Genomic DNA, 17,753 nt, shown 5'->3' with positions numbered 1-17,753 from the left:
CTTGAATCTGTCCACTGTCATTTTAGATAAGCTGAACGAGCTGAAGATTCCATTTGAAGATTGCAGAGGGCAAGCTTATGATAATGTGCCAACATGAAGGGCAAGTACCAAGGAGTACAAGCCAGACTGCTCCAAAAAAAGTCCAAAAGCTGTGTTCGTCCCATTTGGAGCACATACTCTAAACCTTGTCATTGAAGATGCTGCCAAATCTTCAAAATATGCAATTGTTTTTTTGGGGCATTTGCAAAAGCTCTTCACCTTCTTTTCAGCTGGCACACAAAGATGGAATGTTTTGAAGAAACACGTGAACATAACTGTAAAGTCAGGGAGTGACACAAGATGGGAGAGTAGGCTCCAAAGTGTTCATTCAATCAGGTATCAGGCTTCTGAGGTTCAGGAGGCATTACTGGAAGCCAGACGGACGATCAACGATCCTGTGACCAAAGTGGAGTTACAAGCACTTTCAGAGGAAGTTGAGTCCTACCGCTTCTTAATTTGCTGTGTCGTATGGTGTGAGATACTGACAATGACATATGGTGTGAGATACTGACAATGACATATGGTGTGAGATACTGACAATGACAAACAGGGTGAACAAGCTTCTCCAATCCGCCTCAATGCAGTTGGATATTGCAGTGAATTTAATCTCAAATGCAAAGGCCTCCCAGACAAAAGCCAAAAGCATTTGTGAAGAGATTAATGTGGAGGCTGAGGAACAGCAAGAGGGACTTCAGCTATGAGGCTCCTGATGAACCAGTGACTGATGCACTGAAAAACCTTGAAGTCAACTACTTCAACATTGTGGTCGACTCTGCTGTGACATCCATGGATGAGAGATTTGAAACACTCAACCAGGTGAAAACCAAATATAGAGTGCTGTTGAACTTCAGCAGTGCCTCTCAGATGTCCAGTGAATCTTTAAAGGCTCATTGCATGGAAGTTGAAAACACTCTAACCTTCAGAGATGACCGTGACGTCAGTGGAATGTATCTGGCACACGAGATTCAGAATTGACCTGATCTGCCATCAGATAAGATGACTGCCTTTGAGCTGCTGAGAAAAAACTTGAGGAACTATCCTAAGCTTTGGATAGCCCTAAGAGTTGCAGTCACTCTACCAGTAACAGTAGCATAAGCAGAGAGGAGCTTTTCAAGATGAAAGCTCATCAAAATCTACCTGAGGTCTTCCATGTCAGAAGAAAGTTTGAGTGGTCTGGTCATCATGAGCATAAATCATGAGCGTTTGAGTGGTCTGGTCATCATGAGCATAAATCATGAGCGTTTGAGTGGTCTGGTCATCATGAGCATAAATCATGAGCGTTTGAGTGGTCTGGTCATCATGAGCATAAATCATGAGCGTTTGAGTGGTCTGGTCATCATGAGCATAAATCATGAGCGTTTGAGTGGTCTGGCCATCATGAGCATAAATCATGAGCGTTTGAGTGGTCTGGTCATCATGAGCATAAATCATGAGCGTTTGAGTGGTCTGGTCATCATGAGCATAAATCATGAGCGTTTGAGTGGTCTGGTCATCATGAGCATAAATCATGAGCGTTTGAGTGGTCTAGCCATCATGAGCATAAATCATGAGCGTTTGAGTGGTCTGGTCATCATGAGCATAAATCATGAGCGTTTGAGTGGTCTGGTCATCATGAGCATAAATCATGAGCGTTTGAGTGGTCTGGTCATCATGAGCATAAATCATGAGCGTTTGAGTGGTCTGGTCATCATGAGCATAAATCATGAGCGTTTGAGTGGTCTGGCCATCATGAGCATAAATCATGAGCGTTTGAGTGGTCTGGTCATCATGAGCATAAATCATGAGCGTTTGAGTGGTCTGGTCATCATGAGCATAAATCATGAGCGTTTGAGTGGTCTGGTCATCATGAGCATAAATCATGAGCGTTTGAGTGGTCTGGTCATCATGAGCATAAATCATGACGTGGGGAAACACATGTCCTATGATGACATCATTGACGATTTTGCCTCAAGAAAGTGCAGAAGAGGACTATTTTGATGGTAAGATTTTAAACATTCAAATGTTTCCACACTTGGTAACATTTAAGATTGCATGGCAGAAGTGTGTTTGTGTAAATGACTGCTTAACTAACTATGTGACATACTTTGTCAATTTCTTCCAGACATTCCAGAAAGACTGGTGCCCATACTGATGCTGAAAATGCCCAGGCTGTAGAGGGAGCTAAAGTAAGTCACACAGCTGTATATGTTTTATTTTAATATTTTGAGACATACTGTATAGCTGCAGCCATAGCCTATAGGCTAATGTTTACATTGTATAGCCAAAGCTAGTCACACAGCTGTATAGGTTTATTTTAAGACATATTTAATATTTTAAGACATATAGCTGCAGCCATTGCTTATAGGCTTATGTTTACATTATGTTTACATTGTATTACATGTTTTATATGTTAATGTTAATATTCACTTATCTTAAGATTCTATAGAAAATATTATATTCAATAAATATTGTTTGTTTATACCTCATTCTGTTCTGTATAGGTCTACTTATTCTTAGACCGACAGATGGAGCAAACTGTTTTAAAGGAGGGAGGATTGTAGTGGGAGCACTGAAGTGTCAGGTGTGACTGTGGCAATGGCAAATGGTTTACATGGCTCACGGGTCAGGTAGGAGGGGCCCTTAGCAGAATTTTGCTTAGGGCTCTAGGGAGGTCAGGACCGGCTCTGCCTGTATTCCCGTTCCTAGGCTAGAGAAACAGAGGCATCAGTCACTCTTGAGAGGTGGCGGACAGGCCTATGACAGCTTCATCACTGACATGTTCATCTCAGCATAAACCAAACACATCGGAGCGGAAGCTGCCACCTATGGCTTATAAAGGGGGCTTCCTTCCGCAGTGGCCAGCCCCACGTTTCTCACTGCATTAGCCACCAAACAGCTGAGCATGCTTCTTCCTATCCTAACCTACAACAACAAACATCCACTATTCATCACCCTCAATCTTAACACCTTCTGGTGGGTCTCCCGAAGCAGGGACAATGTTAATGTATTGAGTCGGCTGTGGCAAAGATGATGAAGGGATAGTGTACAGTCTAGATTGATGACTCCGCCTCTCCTCTCAGTGGCTGTGTGGAGTCACTCTCCCATAACCCCCATCTAAGCTCTGCCATGGAGCAGAGAGCCACAGGGCTGAGGCCTGTCACAACCAAACAGTGGTGTAAAGTACTTAAGTAAAAATACTTTAAAGTACTACTTAAGTAGTTTTTTGGGGGTACTCATTACATTTTGAATGCTTAACTGGGCAGGAAAATGGTCCAATTCACACACTTCAAGAGAACATCCCTGGTCATCCCTACTGCCTCTGATCTGATAGACTCACTAAACACATGCTTCGTTTGTAAATTATGTCTCAGTGTTGGAGTGTGCCCCTGGCTATCCTAAAAATAATAATAATAAATAGTTTGCTTAATATAAGGGATGTGAAATGATTTTTACTTATATATATATATTTTAGCAATTCAATTTACTTTTGGCACTTAAGTATATTTAAAACCAAATGTTTTTTTACTTATACTCAAGTAGTATTTTACTAGGTGACTTTTACTTTTAATTGAGTCATTTTCTATTAAGGTATCTTTACTTTTACTCAAGTATTACAATAGGGTACTTTTCTACCACTACACAGTGTCTCTCTGATACATTTGACACCGTATATAAGCATGGATGGAACAGAAAGGGAGAGAGTATGGGGGAAGAACGACAAAAAGAGAGAGATGGGAGTGAAAGGTGAAGAGGTAGACAGAGATAGAAAGAAACAGAGAGAGAGGTTGAAAGAGTGCTGACCGAGGATGGGAAGTGTTGATAGCCTAAAGTTGCACTCGGTAAGAGTACCCTGGCAAGCACACTGAGCGGGTTGTTCCTTGTCATGACAGGAGAGGAAAGCAGTGTAACAGACTGCCCCAAAGGCAGGGCCCTCAGTCAGTCCAACTGTGTAGCAGAGCACTGCACTTATTAAGCATTTGGTGAGTGTGTCTCTCTTTGTGATACTGTGGGGGTTCCATTAAGGGTGCATTGCCCATCTGTGAAGTTTAAACAACAGCCATTTCACTGACAACACCAAGAGAGTAGGATGGGTGTGTCTACTGGGCCCAGACTGCTCGCTGACATACCAACCATTTAACCTACTTTTGAATCAGCTCAACACACGGATAGCAACATGTCTTACAGTAATAACCATTGAGAAATAATACCCTCTTATCAACCCAGTTTGCTCATCAGGACAGTCTTAATGGGTTTTGGCTGACAGAGACAGCTCTCTATGCCAATAAGAAAGGGCGAAGTGGGGTAAAGAGAAAAGAAAGGAGCCCTGTGCGAGAAAACCAGGCCCCCACCGCATGCACAGCTCAAATGGATCTTAAATGCTAAAAATAACAGCAGCAAAATGCTCTGCACTCATAATCAGAGCCTACGCATGAACACAGGGCTTTGCTAAACTGCTGAGAGGCAAAAGGCCAAAGACACAAGATGGCCCTTCACTTCCTCAGATGACTCACATAATGTATATGAACACACACCCAAATGTGTGTATGCACCTACAAGCACTGGCTCACACACACACACACACACACACACACACACACACACACACACACACACACACACACACACACACACACACACACACACACACACACACACACACACACACACACACACACACGCAGGCACACACATTCAATTAATGGAATATATTTATATTCAAGAAAACAGCAATTTAATCTGCATGATTAAAATTAGTTAGTGTAAATAATTGGCAGCAAACATTTAACGATGATTCTCAATAGCTCAAGGTATGTTATTGCACATTAAACACGTGGTGTCCAGGGAAGATTATGATAGGGAAACAGGGAGAATGGGAATACAGAATTAAAATATGAGACAACACAGCGGAAATGGGGAAACAGAAGGGTGAGAGAGCCATCCTCCAGAAGACTGCCACGGCAGCACAAATACGCCGCTACAGTGGCAAGAAAAAGTATGTGAACCCTTTGGAAATACCTGGATTTCTGCATAAATTGCTCATCAAATTTGATCTGATCTTCGTCTAAGTCACAACAATATACAAACATGGTGTGCTTAAACTAATAACACATAAATTATTGTATTTTTTTTTGTCTATATTGAATACATGATTTAAACATTCACGTTGTAGGTTGGAAAAGGTATGTGAACCCCTAGGCTAATGAACCCCGAGACTTCTCCAAAAGCTAATTGAAGTCAGGAGTCAGCTAACCTGGAGTCCAATCAATGAGACGAGATTGGAGATGTTGGTTAGAGCTGACTTGCTATATAAAAAAAACTCACAAAATGTGAGTTTCCTATTCACAAGAAGCATTGCCTGATATAAACCATGCCCCGGACAAAAGAGATCTCAGAAGACGTAAGATTAAGAATTGTTGACTTGCATAAAGCTGCAAAGGGTTACAAAAGTATCTCTAAAAGCCTTGATGTTCATCAGTCCACGGAAAGACAAGTTGTCTATAAATGAGCACAGTGCAGAATGCTCAATGTGGTTCTGTGGACAGAAGAAACTACAGTTGAGTTGTTTGGAAGGGACTCACAACACTATGTGTGACAAAAAGGCACAGCACACCAATATGAAAACATCATCCCAACTATAAAGTATGGTGGAGGGGCATCATGGTTTGGGGCTGCTTTGCTGCCTCAGGGCCTGGACTGATTGCTATCATTGACAGAAAAATGAATTCCCAAGTTTATCAAGACATTTTGCAGGATAATGTAAGGCTATCTGTCCAACAATTCAAGCTCAACAGAAGTTGGGTGATGCAACAGGACAACAACACAAAACACAGAAGTAAATCAACAACAGAAGAAAATATGCCTTCTGGAGTGGCCCAGTCAGAGTCCTGACCTCAACCCGATTGAGATGCTGTGGCATGACCTCAAGATAGCAGTTCACACCAGACATCCGAAGAATATTGCTGAACTGAAACAGTTTTGTAAAGAGGAATTGTCCAAAATTCCTCCTGACCGTTGTGCAGGTCTGATCCGGAACTACAGAAAGCATTTGGATGAGGTTATTGCTGCCAAAGGAGGGTCAACCAGTTATTAAATCCAAGGGTTCACATACTTTTTCCACCCTGCACTGTGAATGTTTGCATGGTGTGTTCAGTAAAGACATAAAACATATAATTGTTTGTGTGTTATTAGTTTAAGCAGACTGTTTGTCTATTGTTGTGACCAAGATGAAGATCAGATCAAATTTTATGACCCATTTATGCAGAAATCCAGGAATTTCCAAAGAGTTCACATACCTTTTCTTGCCACTGTAATCAGTGATCATTCAAATGTGCACACTTACTCTCTCGTGCACCATGCCAAAACATTCCATGCACACTCCCAGACACGCACACCAACACTATGGGAAATTGAAAACAAAGTAGAGCAAGCTCAGCACTGAAGCAATTACTCCAGTCAGGTGATATTTTACTCAGTGGTGGAATCAAATGAAACAGAATTGAATCATAAATGGACCTTGAGGGACACACTGAATCAATGCAGAGCATAGATGAACTTGCCTTTGACTTGAATCAGTGAAATAATGTTTTAAGATAAATAATGACGGCTGCAGCCCGATTCTTTATTTAGCCGCATGGTTATCAGCCAGGATGGACAGAATATTCTACTGTGCCATGTTTTGCCTTGATGAACTCTACCAAGACTTGTGTATTCCTGTTGGGGGGTAAAGCCTGGTCGCCCCCCAAGAGGTGTCTTCCTCCTCAGTAGGCTATTTCTCTGGTCTGAGCTTGGCCAGTGTCCCATGCTGCCTCCTTGGTTCCACAAAGCCGTTACAGATTAATTGGCTACAAACCACAGCACCAGCTACTGACCGTGGCTAGAATCAAAACACTGACATCTGCATGCTCACTGATGTTAAACAGTTTGCAGCCAACTTACAAGAGGATATAGAAAGGTATAGGAATTGTAAAAGTAAAGGTGGGGTATATTTTAAATCAATTTGTATGAATGCATATTGAACATACAGAATTGAAGTAATGTATATGCTACATTTCTAGGAATATTGATAGGCCTAGTAGATCATCTGTACATTATATTCCCTGGATGTCTTGTTCATTCATAAGAATGATTGAATTGCAGGATGAGGAAAACGTCAGATAAAATACAAAATATCTGCAAAATAACACAATGGATATGTTATACTGACCATTTACCATTTACAGCTTTGACATTTACTGATATGCTGATATTGAAGACATAGCTCCTAAGGAAAGCCTCCATTCTAAACATTCTGATAAACCTATACAATCTCTTTAAGAGCCTGCTAGAGATATTATACTGTATCTATCATATTTAAATTGGGAAGATGGGCTACTCAAACAAATCACAATAAGTACTGCACCAGAAACAGCAGCATTTTATTATTCATAATGCCTATGGTAGATAATAGGGCAATACCTCATAATTATCACCCTTACTTCTGTGTAGGCAATGGGACATGTTTTAATGGCGATCAGCATTTGAAGTGGAGTTCAAACAGTGCTTCTGATGTCCAAGAAAAATACAAGGTAGGCTACAGTATGGTTGCTCCAGAAATTAACATTCCAGGAATGATAGACAAATTGTTTCTTTCTGCAACCTCGAAAAGTGGCAATTACTAATGTTAGCCTATAATACAATCACTAGGCTGGGGCATGCATCATTTCTGCATACTGTCATCAGTAAGGACTAACACTTCTTTGTTGTCCCTGTTCGGAGTAAAGTGGCAATCCATCTCTGGAGGACAAGTGGAGCTGGGGTCTGCAATCCAAAACATATTAACTGATCTCACATCTCGCAGCCATAGACATGCGGGGAACCTCATCTAATCAGGCCTGCTTACAACGGAATTCATTATCAAAAGCCCCTCTGATAAAAAGGATACATCTCTAGCATTCAGCCGCTTTGTACTCCATCATCTTTGGGAGCAATGGGATTGCTAGACATGTTACTGGGCAGAGGAAGGTAGTTGCTATGTTCAGTTAAGGCTACCCTGGGTTTCCCTGCTTTAAAGAAGCAATGGATCATCTCCTGGTGAAACATCTTTAGAAAACACCTTGTCAGCTCTCAGACAATTGAGATGTTACACTGTGTCATATTGTTTTGCTTATATCCATATCTCTTCTATCTGATTTATAAACCATGAGCCATTTTTCAGTCTTTATTTTTTTGTTGTCATAGGGCATCGTCAATTATTCAAATTTTCCTCTACTTATTGAACATGTTTCCTTTTCTGCATATTCATATTTAAAGTCTCTTCCCTCCTTAGGACATTTCAGCAGGATAAATCAATGTGACTTGAAGCTTTATTGAGACAGCTTCAGAGAGGAATTCAATCTAATGGCACTGCAGGAGAGTGTATTTCTGCATGCTGTTAGAGATGCAGGGTCAGAAGTATTCAAATAGATTGAAATGCAAATTCAAATCAGTTTAATGAGAACCCCTGCTTGACTATTCATAATAAATCATTTGATTTGGCCATTGTTACTGTCACAGGGGAACCATTTTCAAGACTTGGTGATTGAGCAAACCTTAATACAATATTTTAATGGAAGCACTCCTTGAGCTAGGCCTATAACCAACTATCAATAATGATGAAGATCAAATTGTATTTGTCACATGCTTCAACAGCTGTAGACTAACAGTGAAATGCTTTACTTACGGGTTATTTTCCAACAATGCAGAGTTTAAGATAAAGATTTAAAAAATTGAAATAGTGACATGAGGAAAAAATACAAAGTGAATAACGAATAACAATAACAAGTGAAAATAACATGGCTATTTATAGGATGTACCAGTACTGCATCGATGCGCAGCGGTGCGAGTTAATTGAGGTACTGTAGCAATTTACATATTGGTAGGGATAAAGTGACTAGGCAACAGGATAGATAATGGACAGTAGCAGCAGCGTGTGTGTGTGTGTGTGTGTGTGTGTGTGTGTGTGTGTGTGTGTGTGTGTGTGGGTGGGTGTGTGTGTGGCGTCAGTATGCATGTGTTGGCAGGTTATTTGTGTGTGGGCATATGCAATGTGTGTGTGTTGGGGTGTCAGTGTAAGTGTGTGGGAGAGTGCAAAAAGGGAGACCAGTTAAGAATCACATCTTGTTTGTCTGATGAACGAGCTCAATGATAGATGAGACTGGAGCCTTGTCTGATCACCCAGCTTTGATTCAGCATGTACTTTGATCTAATTCCCAAATCTCTTAGCATGTTAAAATTCATAGCATGTCATATATTGGAAAGCAGTCTGGGAAGAATCTCAGCATTCTGACTTTGGCAATGGCTTTAACCATGCAATACTTCTTTCAACATCTCCATCTTGACATTGCAATACAAGCTATTGCATTGATATTAAATACCAAGGACTAAAATAGTTCAGGTTATGATTCTAGGAACATACTGAACAATATGATGATTTGACCACCAAACTCCAAAAAGGGACATGTCCAGGAGATGCCCATAAATCCTCTTTGAGGTGGGGAGAAATCTGATTTCAAGGATGAGCCATTAATCTCAGATTTCACTAGTCTAGGGGTCACAACTGAGTCACAACTAGATCACCCCATCCCCACCTTGTCGGCACACATTCAAGCCGGCACGCATACACAAGGTACAGTTGATGTCGGAAGTTTACATACACCTTAGCCAAATACATTTATATACTAATTTTTTTCACAATTCCTGACATTTAATCATAGTAAAATCACCACTTTATTTTAAGAATGTGTAATGTCAGAATAATAGTAGAGATGATTTATTTCAGAATTAATTTATTTAATCACATTACCAGTGGGTCAGATGTTTACATACACTCAATTAGTGTTTAAATTGTTTAACTTGGTCAAACGGTTCGGGTAGCATTCCACAAGCTTCCCACAATAAGTTGGGTGAATTTTGGCCCATTCCTCCTGACAGAGCTGGTGTAACCGAGTCAGGTTTGTAGGACTCCTTGCTCAAACATGCTTTTTCATTTCTGACCACACATTTTCAAAAGGATGGAGGTCGGGGCTTTGTGATGGCCACTCCAATACCTTAACTTTGTTGTCCTTAAGCCATTTTGCTTCAAATTTGGAAGTATGGTCGGGGTCATTGACCATTTGGAAGAACCATTTGCGACCAAGCTTTAACTTCCTGACTGATGTATTGAGATGTTGCTTCAATATATCCACATAATTTTCCTACCTCATGATGCCATCTATTTTATGACGTACACCATTCCCTGCTGTAGCAAAGCACCACCACAACATGATGCTGTCACCCCCGTGCATCACGTTGGGATGGTGTTCTTTGGATGGCAAGCCTCCCCCTTTTTCCTCCAAACATAAGGATGGTCATTATGGCCAAACAGTTCTATTTTTTTTTCATCAGACCAGAGGACATTTTTCCAAAAAGTATGATCTTTGTCCCCATATGCAGCTGCAAACCGTAGTCAGCTTTTTGTGTGGCAGTTTTGGAGCAGTGGCTTCTTCTTGCTGAGCGGCCTTTCAGGTTATGTCGATATAGGACTCGATTTACTGTGGATATAGATACTTTTGTACCTGTTTCCTTCAGCATCTTCACAAGGTCTTTTGCTGTTGTTCTGGGATTGATTAGCACTTTTCGCACCAAAGTACGTTCATCTCTAAGAGACAGAACGTGTCTCCTTCCTGAGCAATTTGACGGCTGCGTGGTCCCATGGTGTTTATACTTCCGTACTATTGTTTGTACAGATGAATGTGGTAACTTCAGGCATTTGGAAATTGCTCCCAAGGATGAACCAGACTTGTGGAGGTCTCCAATTTTTTTGATTTCTTTTGACTTTCCCATGATGTCAAGCAAAGAGGCACTGAGTTTGAAGATAGGCCTTGAAATACATCCACAGGTACACCTCCAATTGACTCAAGTTATGTCAATTATCCTATCGGAAGCTTCTAAAGCCATAACATAATTTTCTGGAATTTACCAAGTTGTTTAAAGGCACAGTCAACTTAGTGTATGTAAACTTCTGACCCACTGGAATTGTGATACAGTGAGTTATAAGTGAAATAATCTGTCTGTAAACAGTTGTTGGAAAAATTACTTGTGTCATGCACAAAGTAGATGTCCTAACCGACTTGCCAAAACTATAGTTTGTTAACAAGACATTTGTGGAGTTGTTGAAAAACTAGTTTTAATGACTCCAACCTAAGTGTATGTAAACTTCCGACTTCAACTGTATACTGTTATACACTCTTATTAAATCTGACCTAAAATCAGATGGACAACACATAAGTTAATGTCAGTTGATGATAAGGTTAATGTTTACTCTTCCTGTACTGTAGCTGGATCTGTGGATCAGTATATTGAATTGCCTGAGGCCTCATGAGGAGGAATATGCCCACCAAAAATGGGAATGGGCTCCCCTTCCTCTTAGACTAGAGGCATGAGAGGATTGAAGAGATCGTAATAAATCTTGTTTATAGCACCCATCAGATCATAAAGGGCTCTGATTCCACTTTGGACTGTCAAATCAATAGAATAAAGAAGCAGTAAATTACGTCTGTGAAACATAGGCTAATATGGTGTGTTTTACTTGAAAAACAACACACGTTTGATGGGTAGACCTATTGTATGTTATAGAATCTAATAAGTGACAACGTCTCAATGAACGCAGTCTTATACAGTACAAACCACTGTATATCAATACAATCCCAACTACAGTGATGCTTGTAACCGCATCATGGGTGTGACTGATAGGTGTGCAATTCTTTTGACCTGCTCCTCCAGAGTGATAAGAAATTCATCTGAATTAAAGTTGGCTTGGGTGAAATGCAATCTAGCAGAGTGCCGGCGAGTGATGCCAAAGCATGGCTGCTTGACACCCTGATCCAATATTCAATGTCTAGGACAAAGTAACATCCCTTTCAAACTGCATTACTGCTGAAAGGCCACCTGAACATACACTCTCTCCATGGAAGAGGTCATCCGGCCGACAAGTGGACAAGTAATCCTTAGCAAATATACACTTACACACCTTCTAGTCGAGTCATTAGAAACATGTGTTGTCTTTCTGGGGGTAGAACATCCTTCTAGTACTGAAAATAACCAGATAAAGACTTGTGTAGGAACTGAACTGACTTTTTGTTGTTGATAGTATTCATAGTTTTAAGTACATTCGCGTTCAGAATGTATTATCTAAAATGATAAAAGTATTGCGTGGAAGTTATCAGTGTAAGCGCCTTCCGTTTAAATGAATGAATGTGTGATAAGATAGGCACTACATTAATTAGGGTAATTCAGTATATACAAAAAGCATATCTAAATATTAAGGAAAAGATGCACTTTTGAAATTGCAAACAGTGTGTGGGAGGATGGAAGATTGAATATAGGGCGAAGGGCAAGTGAGATTACAGTTGGCTGCTGCAGCATACTGGAGAAGTTACATTTTCCTTGGGATATCCATCACTGGGGCATAACGGTTTTCGGGAGCTCGAGAAATGGCATTCTTAAAATGGTTAATTAATAAATGAATGTTTAATAATACAACACCAGCAGTAGACAGGCAAGGGAATTGAGCGTGTATTTATTGATAACTTGACGCAGGCTCAGCTTTGTGTAGTTCAATGATCAAAATAGACAATGTGATGGGGAAATTATATCTATCGTTGGACTAATGCTTATGATTGCCTTTGAGCACAATGGAATCAATGTAATAAATTCCATAACAACTGTGTCTCTATAACATCGGTCAACACTAATATATACTGGATGACATCTGCTGTCGAATTCTCATCGTACCGCTATATCTACAGCTGTAGCTATGCTGTCTGGGTAATTACTAGGAGTGTATATGTTAGTATGGCAGAAGGAAGAGTGCACATCAGAGAATGAAATGTAACACTTTTTGCAAAATGATTTACTCTTGCAGAAGCGCAGACACTTTGAGATGCTCCAGCATTAACATAAGGCCTGCAGTCATAGGTACAAAGTTGATTGATCACTGCAAGAAAATCCCTCTTGCACAAATCAATAGGCTATGGTGATCCAACGACCGGAGTCAAGGACAGCAGGGTGGATAGAACCTGGAGAGCATATCATTGTTGTTTACCGATTGATCCAGTCTTAGTACAGTAAATAGGCTAATCAACTGTGTTGTACTGAACATGCATACTGGAGGCCTTGCTCATTGAAAGCTTGGCAAAGATAAGTCAGTCCAATCCAGCCTTACTAATTCAACAAAATGTGAATTTATAGTCTTCAAATATAGCAATCCCTTTAAATTCAGCTTGCCTACACAACTAAAAACACTTCTCCTTTTTATTCCCTTCAAATCTCATTTGGATTTGCTCTACTGGAAGCCATTACCAATAAATGCAGTGATCAGACACATGAAAACATACTTCCTGCTTAGGGGCAAAGTTGCAGAATATTACGCCATTCTAGTGCATTCATCATGACACATGGGATGGTTTTTTGTTTCTCCTGTATTCATATAGCAGTGGGGCACCGCTGCTGGTAAATTGTTGCCGCCACACGCAGGGGACATTTCGGGAAGGAAAACGCTTTCAGTGTAAACGACTAAAATCAGACAAAGTTTGTAGAAAAGAAAATGGACCACTCTTTTATGCCTGCTACGTTAGGTTAGCTTAATGGCAACATGTATAGAATTGCAGAAAATGTGCTTAAAAATTGCAGCATTTTCTCTGAGCTCCATGAAAGAAAAACGTGCTTATTGCTAATAGCACATCTGCCCTGTTCCTGGAGTGCCGCAGGTACAGCAGGATTTTGTTCCAACTAGGCAACCAACTGAGCTAATTGATCAGTTCAATGCCTAAATTCAACACACCTGGTTTTCCAAGTCGGTTAAATCAAAAACATGGACCAGTTTTGCCTATCCCTGGGCTATAGTCAAATATTTTTTTAATGTTTATGCATTTTAAAAGTAACTGGAGGGGGGGTCGGGCATGCCTCCGTAACCCCCCCTTCCTTTATGACCTTTGCCACCCCAGCAAAAAAATGATCTAGAGGAAAAACTGCATTTCCCCCCTATAGCTTTTAAAAGAGAATATGGAATCTGGCGAGAATGCTTAAATTAAACTTCCCTGAAAACCAAACAATGCAGATGCCCCTCAATAGATCAATCCATTACACTGGATCATTAATTCCTGCAGCTTCTACCCTTCCACAGTGGAAGTTACCAGCCACAACCACAACAGCAGTATATTCATCTTTTATCCCAAAATAATTTTTCTTTTGAGAATTTCACGTCGTAAAAACGTCTATAGAACACATTACCACACTATACAACAATTATTCTCAGGATTAAGCTTCTATTACACAGGGTTTTTGTGTCTTGATTTAAAAAATATACAGATAAACCGATGTTAATCACCCAACGAAGGCATATTTTACCTTTATGCTACATTTGAAACATAAAAACAGCCCATGTCTGTGAGTAATCACACATTAAAATAAATAGTGATCCGTCTCTAGATTTTTCCAAAACCCAGCAGGAATTAGAGATAGCTGTGACTTACATGTTTTTCGGTTCACATGGGTCCGTGTGGGGGTGGTGGCAGGCCTCTCCATGGAGTGCTTGTGCGTCCACATTTCTGTGGAGTCATGCAGCACGGTGGGGTTAAAAGGAGAGGTGCTGGAGGTGGTAAAAATGGCAACTGGCGCAGCGGTGGTTGTGGTAATAACAGGGCCTTGTGGTCCTCCGCCCCCAGAGTTGCCTTGGCGTTGTGTGGTGCTGCGAGGTGTAACTTGGCTGCCTGATGCACTACCCACCTTGGCGGTAGTAGTGGTGCCACTGGGGTGGTGTGCGACAACAGTTTGAGTTCTGCCCCTCACTGTGACAGTGGTTGAGGTGGGGTTTGCCATGGTAGTAGTGGTAGTGTCTGAGTTCTTGGGGAAGGTGCTGGGCTTGGAGAGATGGGGGGGAAACATGGGGTCCTGTCCTATACCCTTAGCGTCCACCAGATCTGTAGGCACGTAGTCCCTAACAGAGCCCACCACAATCCATTTGAGCAGCATCAGGCTTAGTCCCAAGCCAATGAAGCCTATGAGCAGAGGGACCACACATAGCCATGTCTGCTGGCGGGGCCACACGGTGCAGCCTCCACAGCGCAGGGGCCCTGGCTCTTGGCCTTGGGCCTGCTCTCGCTCCCTACTCCCCTCTGGACACTCCTCCAGGATCACCGCCCCGGATGTGACTGCTCTGGAGCTCTCGCTCATCCTGCGCACGGCTTAGCAAGGGTTAATCTTGGGGCCAGGTGCATGACAGGCATGGGAAGCACGAGCCAGAATGGCAGCCGGCAATGCCGGACATCGAGAAGGAAACACACACAATGAGATGGTCACAAACACATACATACACAGAAACGTACAGACAAACACTCAGACAAACTCAGAGACGCACAACAGAGGTGAAACAATCTGATGTAGATGCGGAATGATCTTTTGTCCAGTTTGAGTCCTGTCCAAAAGCAACCCAGACGTCCAACTCCAAGGACAATCCAAAAATAACTGATGAAGAGGAGAATAGAAAGGAGACAGTGAGGGACAAACAGCTGTAAATCCGTCTGTGAAGACACCTTGTCGCAGCACCTGCACACTGATCAAACCCAGACCTCTCTATTTCGCACCCTTTCTCTTTTCCACCGTCAATATTCCAAGATGGGGCGTTTTTGTTATGGATGCTGTTGAGAAAAACTTGCAGGGGTGGTTCTGATTCCCGCCTCTCAGCAGGCAAGGCAGATAGGATCCTGGGTTTCTCTCGCCTTAGCTGAGTCAGCTAGCCAGCCCCAGAAACCTGTCCCTCCCATCAGAGAGAAGAGAGATCTGCCCTGGGTGTGTCGTTGCTCCCTCTCCAGACCCCCGCTGCCTACAACATCCCCCCTCACAAGGGATTCTCCTTTTATGTTTTGGAGAAAATCCAAGCCCACTCCCAGCACTCAGTTGCTTGCTATTCTCCAGTGGGGAAAAATACAAAATCAATTGATGGCAACAAGAAGAAAAATTAACCCTGGAGCTTAGAGAAAAGGAGGGGTGGGTGGTGGAGGTAGAAGAGAAGGGTGGATAAATCTGTCGTTTGCAATGCTTTATCCCGTTCCTCAGGTTCCCCAAGCTGTCCGCTCAGCGCCCTGCTGTCTCTGTGCGCTGCCTGTTAATGCAGCAGAGACCTAGAAACCTGCCCTTATCCGCCAGCTACATTCCCGTACTGAGAGAAAGAAGAAGAGAGAGAAAGGATAAGGATCCTCTAAGAAAAAGACAGTAAAAAAAAAGACAGTAAAGGATATATAGAAAGATAGAGGGAGCAGTTGAAAATCACCCTGTACAGCTCTTCTCCCGGCTCCTCTACCTCAGGTCCCTCTATGAGGAATTGCAGCCCTCTAGTCAATGTTGTTATTTGTTGCAGTTTTGGCTGGTTTCTGTCCCATAAGGGACTGCTACCGGATGATTAGAGATCTCCACCGCGGACGCTGCAGCTTTACAGCCTGACACTCCTGTGGTTTTAGACGATGATGCTGATCTAGCAGATCAGTGGCTTTGGTATTCTAGTCAGGTAGACAGCTGCTATCCTGTGCTGCTGCTGCCGATGCTGAGAGAGAGCGAATGCAAACGAGAGAGAAAAAAAAGCATAGACGCACAGTGCACACTGGAAGAGGGAGAGAGAGACAGAGAGGGAGGAGGAGGAGTGAGAGAGAGAGACGAGGTTGCACCTGCTAGCTCCACCAGCATTGGATATTTTCTTTCTCTCCTAACACACACACACAGAGAGAGAGAGAGAGAGAGAGAGAGAGAGAGAGAGAGCGAGATTAAATAGAGAGAGTGAGAGAGCGCAATGAAGAATGCATGCACAAAATAGGGAGTGGAAGAGTGCAGAGAGATTGAGAGAGAGCCTGATCCTAGGCAAATCTCTGCAGTATTAGCAGAGGCAGTTACAGAACAGGCTGCATCTTAGCATTAGCATCACCGGCAGAGCAGAGTCACAAGGAACTGTCACTCACTCACATGGTGCCTCCCAGTTATGTATCTGGAACAGAGAGAGAGGAGGAGGGAAGGATGAGGCTGAGATGTTAAGAGAAGGAGGACAAGATAAAAGGAAGAGGGGTAAATCTAACTCAAGAGAAAAACATTGAAGTGGAAAGGGTTGTGACATGAATGAAAAAATGTAACATTCATCAGTGTTTAACAGGGAAATGGTGGTTTGGGGAATTGACCAGAAGCTCTGACAGTTAGGCCCATATTGTTAAGCTGTAAACCCTGTCTGTCCCCATCATCATGCCTCCTGCTTCACAGGGAAAAGATAAAAATCCGGCAAAGATAACAGGGCATGGGAGGGTTAGTTGCAAAGCACGCCTACAGTTTTGGTCCCCAAGAGAAAGTAGAGCTACGTTTTACACCCCTTAGAAATGCAGATATACCACCACGTTGTCTAACAAAGGCTATTAAACGCCACTGCAGAGACAAATTAATAAAAATAAAACATATTTTAATTGAAATAATTAGCTTTTCTCTGAACAATTCAGGAAGCTAAATTGACCTATGCACTAACAAGGTTTTTCAGCATATGCAGCTTTGACACCTGCTACAGCACTGTAGCTGTACTTATCTACTGTTCTTCAACAACAGATGTACTCACAAGCCTGATAGTCAAGGTTCCAGCGAGGTCAGAAAGACATTGAGCAATGCTCACCTACATATCCCCTTTTCCAGTAGCATGTTGGTTTGCATCCACA

General features: G+C 42.0%; 1 protein-coding gene across 1 annotated transcript in view; it reads right to left on the bottom strand.

Annotated features, from left to right (window-relative positions):
- LOC115113161 (pro-neuregulin-3, membrane-bound isoform) overlaps window positions 1–15,961 on the bottom strand; it is a 518,264-nt gene extending 502,303 nt beyond the window's left edge. Inside the window, exon 1 of the mRNA XM_029640470.2 lies at window positions 14,547–15,961. Within this exon, the coding sequence (XP_029496330.2) occupies window positions 14,547–15,246 (700 nt within the window). The 5' untranslated portion in view covers window positions 15,247–15,961. The remainder of the gene's footprint in view (window positions 1–14,546) is intronic.
- Window positions 15,962–17,753: the final 1,792 nt, after the last annotated feature.

This window comes from Oncorhynchus nerka, linkage group LG28 (assembly GCF_034236695.1).
Source record: "Oncorhynchus nerka isolate Pitt River linkage group LG28, Oner_Uvic_2.0, whole genome shotgun sequence".
Lineage (NCBI taxonomy): Eukaryota > Metazoa > Chordata > Actinopteri > Salmoniformes > Salmonidae > Oncorhynchus > Oncorhynchus nerka.
Note: the sequence above shows the minus strand (reverse complement) of the source record. Positions and strands in the feature narration are given on the sequence as shown.